The sequence below is a fragment of the Dendroctonus ponderosae genome, unplaced genomic scaffold (genome assembly GCF_020466585.1).
Source record: "Dendroctonus ponderosae isolate FM_Combo_2020 unplaced genomic scaffold, Dpon_F_20191213v2 Dpon_F_20191213_7, whole genome shotgun sequence".
Lineage (NCBI taxonomy): Eukaryota > Metazoa > Arthropoda > Insecta > Coleoptera > Curculionidae > Dendroctonus > Dendroctonus ponderosae.
The window spans coordinates 4,750,554-4,760,679 of NW_026018916.1; the positions used below are offsets into that span (position 1 = coordinate 4,750,554).

General features: G+C 38.1%; 2 protein-coding genes across 2 annotated transcripts in view; both read left to right on the forward strand.

The window, feature by feature from the left end:
* Window positions 1-6,084, forward strand: part of LOC109539724 (aminopeptidase N) — an 8,103-nt gene extending 2,019 nt beyond the window's left edge. The window contains exons 3-15 of the mRNA XM_019907669.2: window positions 1,319-1,558; window positions 1,614-1,834; window positions 1,905-2,173; window positions 2,235-2,360; window positions 2,421-2,542; window positions 4,213-4,387; window positions 4,443-4,629; window positions 4,688-4,952; window positions 5,006-5,221; window positions 5,283-5,456; window positions 5,512-5,658; window positions 5,725-5,794; window positions 5,856-6,084. Coding sequence (XP_019763228.2) covers window positions 1,319-1,558; window positions 1,614-1,834; window positions 1,905-2,173; window positions 2,235-2,360; window positions 2,421-2,542; window positions 4,213-4,387; window positions 4,443-4,629; window positions 4,688-4,952; window positions 5,006-5,221; window positions 5,283-5,456; window positions 5,512-5,658; window positions 5,725-5,794; window positions 5,856-6,080 — 2,437 coding nt within the window. The 3' untranslated portion in view covers window positions 6,081-6,084. The remainder of the gene's footprint in view (window positions 1-1,318; window positions 1,559-1,613; window positions 1,835-1,904; window positions 2,174-2,234; window positions 2,361-2,420; window positions 2,543-4,212; window positions 4,388-4,442; window positions 4,630-4,687; window positions 4,953-5,005; window positions 5,222-5,282; window positions 5,457-5,511; window positions 5,659-5,724; window positions 5,795-5,855) is intronic.
* Window positions 6,085-8,922: 2,838 nt separating this feature from the next.
* The window catches only part of LOC109539725 (membrane alanyl aminopeptidase), an 8,052-nt gene continuing 6,848 nt past the window's right edge, over window positions 8,923-10,126 (forward strand). Inside the window, exons 1-4 of the mRNA XM_019907671.2 lie at window positions 8,923-9,107; window positions 9,171-9,378; window positions 9,427-9,666; window positions 9,716-9,936. Coding sequence (XP_019763230.2) covers window positions 8,960-9,107; window positions 9,171-9,378; window positions 9,427-9,666; window positions 9,716-9,936 — 817 coding nt within the window. The 5' untranslated portion in view covers window positions 8,923-8,959. The remainder of the gene's footprint in view (window positions 9,108-9,170; window positions 9,379-9,426; window positions 9,667-9,715; window positions 9,937-10,126) is intronic.

Sequence of the window (10,126 nt, forward strand, 5' to 3'; positions counted from 1 at the left end):
AAGTTAGTTCACATAGTCAAAATGTTGCTAGCAATTAGGAATGTTTAATCATTTTCCAGTGTTGATGAAAATTGACAAGCAACTCACAATCTTTTGCAGACAGATTTTATTGAAATTTTATTTACAATTAGAGAGGTAAAGTACTTCAACTCCAAAAAAAACTTGCACGGCAAAACTTTTGTTATGCAGAGCCTTTCGGGCACGACACTGATTTTATGCAAAAACCTTCCAAACTGTCTGATTTCTTATTAGGTTTTTTCCCACCAGTGTCGTGCCCGAAGGGCTCAGCACAACTTTGACAACATTTAAAGCCAAATGCATTTTGCTGTGCCGAAAAAGAAATGTATAAGAAATTATCAAAATTTTGCCACTTTTTGCATTTCCAAAAAATTAAGTTTTTTTAAGTGTAAAACTTCATTTTCGACAAACTATCCAAATAGTCCTTTCAATTAATTAGATACATTTAAGAAATTTTCCAGAAAATACTAATAATTGCCAAAACCTCATAATTTTTTGGTTTTTACTGTTTAGAAGTGACTCAGAATCTCTGGCTTTTGAATATTAAATATGTGTTCTATTGTCTTCAAAAAAAATTACATATCTTAGAAGAAAAAACTGAAAATAATAAAAATCTTACCGCGTTAATTCTGTAGCAATTTTAAATTTTTTGCTTGTGTAAAAGTTCTTGCTCGTCAAGATTTATGAATATAAAGAAGAAAACCATCAATTATATTTTTACATCTTTATGTTAAGCCTGTATTTGTCAGTATTTTCCTTTTCGGTTTCTAAAAATTGGGCTTTTTGAAACAACAAGAAATGGAAATCGAAATAGAACTAACCAAATATTGTTAACCGTGTTCTGGTAAACACAAACGTTTATCAAACCCTATCAACATTTCGCTTTCAACTTTAGAAAAGTTAGCATTTTTTTTTGTAAGAAAAGGATAAATGAGAAAAAGTGAATCATGAAGGTTTTCAAAAATAACTAGTCGGAGTTTTGCCACATTCTGCATTTGGCTTTTTTTGATGTTGAGATTTTATTGGCAAATGATCAAAAGTTAGTTCTGGAGGAGCTTCATCTAAATGGAAATAAATAATGAGCTTAGGGTTTGTCGCGCTTGATATAAATAGTTTTCACAGCTAAAAAGAAATAACTGAAATTTGACAAGCTAACAAAATGTTGCTTTTAACTATTTAAAGTTAAAAAACTGTGTATATCAGAGCAAAAACGACATTAAGAATTTGGGGCAAACAAGCAATTGGTGCCTTTGTAAGCGGCAAAACAATAACTCGTAAGACCAAAATCAAATAATTTCAGATACACTGCAGCCTTCGAAACATCAGCAATGCGAGGTTTCTACACCAGCACTTACCTGGATGAAAATAACGCAACTGCCTACTTACTGACCACCCAATTTCAGCCAACTTCCGCAAGACATGCATTCCCCTGCTTCGATGAACCGCAGTATAAAGCCGTTTTTGCCATCAATTTAACGTATCCATCTGAATATAACGCTCTTAGTAACACTGAGAGCGTGTCGAATGATGCATTTAACTCGTATGTAGAAGGTATGCAAAAAAAGGGTATATCTTCCATATAATTATGTGTTTAGATCGCATACAAAGTCCGTATACAAAGACACCACAACCATGTCAACCTACCTGATCGCCTTTATCATATCGAAATTCACCTGCACAACTGGGGATACCATCGAGAATGGCGTGGATCACCGGGTCTGTTCCAGAGATGAAGAAAAGAAGGACCGGGCGTGGGCGGTTGAAGTTGGCACGCCACTGCTCCGAACTTTGGAGAGCATGACCGGAATTCGATATGGTATGAACGCTTGCAACTGATAGGTGGATTTGTGTGGTAGCTTAAAGTTGATACAACTATTTTCTTCCAGCTAACTACATGCCAAAAATGGACCAAGTGGCTATTCCAGACTTCTCAGCCGGAGCAATGGAGAATTGGGGTCTGGTCACCTACAGGGAAACTGGCTTACTGTTCAGTGAAGAACATACCTCAAACGTCTACAAGAAGAGCATCGCCTTGGTGATCGCGCACGAATTCACTCACATGTGGTTCGGAAACTTGGTCACCTGCAAATGGTGGGACTACACCTTCTTAAACGAAGGCTTCGCACGGTTTTACCAATACTTCGCCAGTGCAGTGGTAAGCAATCGAAACCCAAAATAAAAGTGTTTCTGAATGAAGCATGCTTGGTGCCTGTTAGACTCAACAGCTTCTCGACTGGGAGCTGGAGAAGCATTTTATTGTGGAGCAGGTTCATACCGCTCTCTTAGCAGACTCTACAACTGGCGCTCAAGCTCTTACCTCAACAGCTACTACTGCTTCACAGGTAAGTGGCTGGCGCATCTAAAGAAAGCATTTGGTGATAAATCATCCGGCGATCTTTAAGGTTTCCGGCAAGTTTAGCACCATCAGCTACAACAAGGGGGCCAGCATTTACCGGATGATCGAAACGAATATTATGGGTTCAGATAACTTCATTTATGGCATCAGAGATTATCTAACTGAAAAGTAAGTGGTTGTAGAAGCGGAAAACTCGAGAAATCGAGACAAATTGTTTGTGATTTGAGGATGATTTATTGACTTTTGAGAGTGGCGATGCCCGGTCATCAAGATATGATAAGTATGTCATCACAAGTTTTTCCGCACTTTATATGACACGTTCTTGCTTGACTTAGAATATTGGCATAGAAGCATTTTGTTTGATTACCTAGAAATTTCTGCATATTTTTCTCAATTATTGTGCCAGACGTGCATGAGTAAATTAGCGAAAACTTCCCAAGGTTCCGGAATTAATTAAAAGTCTCCCACGTGCCCAAATAAATCCAAAATTAGTCCATATTTTAAATTGTACTTTGTGGTTCGACTTAATATATAAGCAGAGCCGGATCTTGCGTGGTTATGAAGACATGTCCACAAGAAGATGTCATGACCCAGTAAGGGAAATAATGGAAAACTTTTTCAAGTTTCGGAATTAATCACAAGTCCCCCACAAGAGCAAATGAATTGAAAATTACTGAGGACTTTAACTGATTTCTTCTGAATCGAGTTGGGATATGGGCACAAGAGAGTCTTGCATGGTTATCGAGAAATCCCTGTCATAAAGCGGGTTTTCATGAAGAATTGTCCGCTAAACCAAATTAATCCGAAATAAAGTTTCATCAGAATAATTCTTTGAATTCCTAGTCTCACCTTGTTTTTTTTTTTAATTTCAAGGCATGTTGTTAGATATGCCCTTTTGGACATAAAAATCTTCAGTTTGTCTGCATAAGTTTTGGCGCCAGGGTAAGATTCTTGCATCTGGTTAGAAAGTTAATTCGGTTTTTCTCCTTTGCCAGTTTTTCCTCAGTTTTTTAGATGGTTGCTTCAGGTTGCATTTCTTCATCTGATCCATAACGTTGTATTTCCAAGCATTTCTTGAGGAGGGAGGAAAAAAACCGAAACGGGTTTCAAGGAAATGAATAAATTGTGATATCGAAATAAACTACCCAGGAAAACAGTTTTATATTAAAATTGGAAATACAGACAGGAAAACTTACATGTTAAATAGAAATGCTTAGGAATATAGCATTATGAATCACATAGAAGAATGCCACCTGAAGATTCGGTATAAAAAACTGAAGGCAAAACTGGCAAAGGAGAAAAACCGAAAGACCTTCCTAACCAGATGCAAGAATCTTCAGGTGTCCAAAATTTAAAACACCGAAAGGTATTTTAAAATGAATGAATTGTGACATCGAAATGAATGACTGAAACCCAAGAAAATTGTTTAACATATAAATAATTAAACCGTTTTTTAAAAAATCAATTTAAAACGAAACTTACTATCCAGCCTTTTAGAAAAAATAACTGATCATATTATTTCCAAATTTCAAGAAATTCCATACGTAAATAACCCTTGCGCAATGGAAGTGCCTCACAGCGATCCCCAAAAATATCGCAAATTTAGAAAAAATTGATATTTAGCAGCGAAAAAAACGATAAACAGCCTCATGGTTGAAGACGGTTGTGCCATAGTTGCAAAGTAACCCCACCTTACGGAACATTACATTTGGATATCGAGAAAGTGACAAAATCGTACAAAAACCCGGAAACTTTGTCTTCATCTGCTTCAAGTCCAATTAATGGAGCGACATTCAGGCTCCAGTCTTGTATAATCAATACAACGGTGTCTGTTTCAGTCAGCTAACAGGAACAGTACCAGATGATTTATGGACCTCATTGGCCAAATTCGTGCCTTCCGTAGCACTCCCCAACAATACTGGGCTCAGCACGGTGCTAGAAAACTGGGTGGAACTGAGTGGACATCCTGTTGTTACAGCGACCAAAAGGGGAAACGACATCATTTTAAGCCAGGTATTAAAAGTCCCATTATCAACAAAACCCGCAGCGCTATAAACCATCGATCTAGGAACGATTCCTCTTGAGCGGAAACGACACCACTGAGTACTACGTTCCGATCACCTACACCGTATCCAGTGATGTAACCAAGTTCTCCAACACAACAGTTAAGGCTTGGCTAGTGCCAGGTGAGACTCTCACCCTATCAAACGTCCTGGAGGACAGTTCCTGGATCATCCTCAACAACAGACAATCGGGTTAGGCAGCTATCTGAACTGCAGCAAAACCTTTAAAGTCGATTTGCTGTGTTTAAAGGCTTCTATCGAGTGAACTATGACAGCAGTCTATGGTCGGCAATATTAGCGCAACTGAGCAGCAACCATTTGGTAATTGATGTGCTAAATAGGGCGCAAATAGTCAGCGACGCCTACAACTATGCTAGAGCGGGCCGGAATGGAGGCTACGGAACTTGGAACTACACTGATGCGATGCTCGTTCTCAAATACTTGGAAAATGAAGTCGACTACTACCCGTGGTATGCTGCGATTATCGGAAACAACCATCTTCTACAGCGAATCGGGTAAGTGGAGCTTCAGGGAGCTGCTGCGAGGATGGAGGATAGTGGTTGTGTAGATACGATAGCGAGGAAGGCCAGAAATTCACCGCCTGGATGTTGAAGCTGATGCAAAAGGTCTACAGCACAGTGCCGTTCGACACTCTTGATAGCTCCAACCAGGTCTACACGATGAAGCAAATCTTGATCTTGGCCAGAGTTTGCCGGTATGGAGATGCGGATTGCATCAGCTCTGCTAAGCGACTGTTTGCCAACTACCGGCAAAATGGAGTGAGGTATGAGGAACCTGCTTGAGCTCGTTAAGAAACTTTGCTAATTATCGGAGGTGTTGATTAGCGTGCCCAAGAACTTGAGGACTGTGGTCTACTGCAACGCTTTGAGGCACAGCGACGACGTCCAGGGCGACTTCGACTTCTTGTGGCAGCAATACACCCAGACTAAGCTGAGCTCGGAAATTATGACCATCTACAGTGGGCTGGGTTGTGCGGAAAACACCACAGTGTTGAAATGGTAGACGCTGATGCAGCGCTGCCTAGAGCAAGTTGATAGAGTAGATCATTTGCAGGTATCTGGGCCAAACGATCAACTCCACTTCAGGAATAAGAGTGCAGGATTTCACCTCAGTGTGGTCGTACGTTTACAGCAGTGGCAAAACTGGAACGCTCGCATCTTTGGAGTATATTGAAGAAAACTATGCAGCACTCAAAGACACGTAAGTTTTGCAAACTTTTCCATTTCCATGCATTATCAGTCATGGACTTTTTCCTTCCTCACACAGATACAGCAATGTGGGCTCCCTAATTTCCGGCATTTCGAACTACATATACGACGAAGAACAACTGGCTAAGGTAGGCAAAGTTTGCCGGGGAAAACCTGCGAAAAGCTTACTGAGTATTTATTTCCTTTTAGCTGTCCGCCTTGTCTAACATTACTGGATTAACGCTAAGTCATCAAACATCTGTTGAAACTGCTCTGAATTCCAGCGCAAACGCCATAACTTGGGCCCAGCTTCTGAAGGAAGACATCGTGACTTATTTGGACGCAGAAGATGCTGCAGCAGGAGTGGCAATGTCTAGATCCTCCTCTTGTTTGTTACTGTTTGCCCTGCTGGCATTGTTGAATAGAGTGTTTTAGTGATTGTTTTGATTTGCAAATGTTTTCAAAAATCTTGTCACAGTAGTTTTATTGCAACATGCAACATTACCATAAGCAAAAAAGGTCACTAAAGTTGCTTTAAATTAACGACACCAATGGTTAAGAAGGAAAGGCGACAAAAGAGGCGACGAAAGAGGCGAAAATAAATTAAGACAGGTATAAGACCAAACTTTCACTCATTTGGTTCAGGTTGAGTCGAAACCAATGAAGGAAGGACCACCTTTGATTCGATGAATTGTTTTTTAGCGTCCGAAAATTCTAAATACATTATATATACATACATTAGTCTTTCGTTGCAGCCTGGTTTTTTTCGGCTCATAACTCTAGCCGAGTTATGAACATACACATTTTGTGAAATTTCGAACAACAACACCCTGAAGGTATTTAAGTGGGCTACAGGAAGGTTTTTTGAGTGTGAGGTGAATATGGCGTTTTTGGAGCCACAGATTCCCTGAGAGATTTTGAAAGGTTGTCTTTATCTCCCCCCTAGCTCAATTATTTCAGAAAAAATATCTTGATTTTGGGCCAGAAAATTCATTGACCCATAATATTTTTATTGTTTTTTCTTAAAAAGGGTGCAGCAAAAATTTTGATTAAGTATCCCATTTTTTTATCAAATTCTCAGGTGAGCTGTTTTTAAAAAAACTCTCAAAAATGCGGTTTCCGATGCACAGATTCTCGGCATGGAATCATATAGAAATGTTTAAAATGGATAAAAAAGTTGTTATTTACTTTTCTCCTAATGTGCCAAATAAGCGAGCTGCTAGGTGTTTCTGAATTTCCGACCGATTTTGAGTAAAAATTTCAGAAATTTAGTCCATTTTTGATAAACGGGATAAATTAAGCAGGTCTTAGAAGGTCAAAAACATTCAAAATCTCCCCAAATTATTAAAGAAATTTCGAAAATAAGCCATCTTAAGGCATTAATGCTGTCACGCGCACTTTACATGGGATTAAATTTGAACTTTTTCTCTCCTAAATTTCCAAAATCTACCCGTTAAAAATTGAAAAATCAATTTTCATTTTTCCCCAGGAAATTTTATTGAGTTTTTCAATACATTCTTTGCCTTCAACAATTTGGCCCAAAAATCACGTTTTTTTTATGGTATTTATAAATTGTAGCTATTCTTGATTGAAAAATTGAAAAATAAATTTTAATTTTTCGCCAGGAAATTTTATTGCCTTTTTTAATTCAATCTTTTCCTTTAAATATTTGGCGCAAAAATCACGTTTAATTTTTTATCGTATTTATAAATTGTATGAAAATAGTTGGTTTTTTATTTGTTTATTCAGGAAAATTTATTGAGTTTTTTAATTCAATCTTTTGCTTTAAATATTTGGCGCAAAAATTACGTTTAATTTTTTATCGTATTTATAAATTGTAGCTAAAATTGTATGAAAATGGTTTGTTTTTCATTTGGTTTTTCAAAATCTACTCCTGAAATTCAAGTTTTTGGAAATTTTATTGAGTTTTTCAATTCATCCTTTGCTTTTAAAGATTTGGCTCAAAAATCACGTTTAATTTTTTTCATGGAAAACAAAGCTTTTCAACGAAATAAATTGCTCATAATAAATTGTCCGACAGATCCAGTGTTAGTCAGTGCCATTTTTTATCGCCCAGATGAATGGTTATTGCTGGGAAAAGTTTCAAATCAAAAAACGAAGGAAAATTTTGCAGCACGCCTTGGATTAAAAAGGTCAAAGTGCTACAAAAAGTTCGAATTAACTTTTTTCTAAAAGGGCCGATAATCGCGCTTCTGGACGTCTTAACTTTATCTTGTGCTTGATGCATTTTTCGCTATAAATTACTTCCTTTAGTATTAAATTTTTGTATCCTATTGTTTCAAATTTTCGATTATTTTCTGTTTGYATTATGACCAGAAGAACCTTTGGTCAAACCTATTATGTTTCTAATGAGTTTTATTAAGTGACCCTTTCCACAATTCGCTTTTGAGCATATTTTTCTCTTTCGTTCCGTTTCAATATTGTGTCTAAGAATTTTCAATAATTTCTTTACTTCCATATTATTTCAGTCTTATGTTGGCGCTAGCCTTTMATTTTTGTACGCATAATCWTGTTTCATATTCTTCTCTGGTGTTTCTCAGTCAGTTTATTTAGTGTCYAAGTTTGCATTTTTTWCTGTGCAAAGTCTATTTCAMATTTTKTCTGTCGGCTTAGATGTTCATCTACAGCTTGTAATGTTTTTTTTGACAAACTGTTCATCTGAATAGAAAATGTAGTGTGGGATGAARTAGCAAAAAATTGACTTTTYAATTAGCAGCCMCACGAAAAATACTATATGGGAAATAAAAAAATTGATCAAAAAATCGAATGAGAATATGTGAAGAAAGAAATTATTTTATCCGAAGAAACCAGAACTCTTTTTGATTCTACTAKGTTTTGCAGGAAAGCAAACAATAGAAAATTCCTTACATTCAACATTGCTTTCCGCTGGGTCTTTCTAGGTATAATTGAAGATTTTTGGGAGATCGTTAAAAATATGTTACTAAATTGAGAAATTTTGCACATTCATTGCTTCATTACTAAATTGTCTTTTTTGCCATCAACGAATCAAGCAATCTAAAGAGCTTAAATCAATTTCATAATATTCTTTCCTCAATAAAAATCACGAATCAATGCGGCTTATCGCCATAAATATTTAGCAGACGATCAGGATTAGCAGTTTATGAGGCGATTTTTCAAAATCATTGCAAGTCAGATTAGCGTTCAGCTTCAAAAAGGAATTTCGGATGATCTTTATGGTTTTTGATAATAAATTTATTAATTTTACTGCTGCTCAGGTGATAGTCAGTGATTATGAAAGTAGTTCTACTTAGGTCATTTTTGCTTAAGGAACAATGTATTGGCTAAGGTTTTTCTTCCTAGGGCTTCTGCTGGAAAATGCCCAAAGTTACATTCTACCCGATACAGTGGTTCCTTCCAAATATGTGGTGGACATATTTGTGCCGCAAGGAGTTTTTACCGGCCAGAACGACACTTTTGAAGGTAACCAGTCTTTCTTGATGTTTGCCGTCTTCTCTACTCTAAGCCATGTTTCGTTTACTTTAGGTGAAGTTACGATGACTTTCACTGTAACGGAAAGCACCAACGAAATCAACCTGCACCACCGCTCTACAATCAAGACTGTAACAGTTTCCAATGAAGATGGTGATGCGAATACTGTAACCAACACCTCCTATAACAGTACTACCGAAATATTCACCATCACAGTGCAAAACGCGCTGACCACCAACACCCTCTACAGCTTGAACATTGAGTGAGTGAGAGTGTGCAGGAAAACACTTGTTTGGAGGGCTGTTTTCAGGTATTACGCCACTCTAGAGCAGGACAATATGCGAGGCTTGTACATCAGCACCTACATTGACGAAAGCAACCAAACCTCCTATCTGGTGCTGACTAAATTCGAGCCTGTCCATTCCAGACATGCGTTTCCCTGCCTGGATCAGCCGAAGTTCAAAGCAACTTTCGTTCTGAGCCTCACGTACCCCTTAGGACTAAACGCGTTGGCCAACACCAACGTCAGCAGCAATCTTACAGTTGATGGGTAAGCTGAGTGCTACCAGGCTTCCGGAGTTGTAATTAGTATCCTTTAGCACCTACCTGAAGACGACTTACCAGGAAACAACCATAATGTCCACCTATTTGGTGGCGTTTGCCATTTCCGAGTTCACCTGCACTGAAGGGTACAGTATCGAATCGGGGGTGCCACACAGTGTATGTTCCAGGCCGGAGGAGGAACCATATCGAGCGTGGGCTGTTGAGATTGGAACCACTCTCCTCCGCTCCTTGGAGAGCATGTTTGGTAATCGATATGGTGAGTTTTCTCGGCTTGAACACGTTACTAGACTCACTTTCCAAGAAAAAATTCAGAGAAGAAATTTTTCCCACTATTCAAACTAGTGATTATTGAAGACTGGGTACAATCGAGGGTATTCCGAACGTACAAATAAAGTGCCTCAACAAAAGATCGGCCGAGGTGTCAATTTCGGTTACGACGGGAAGTA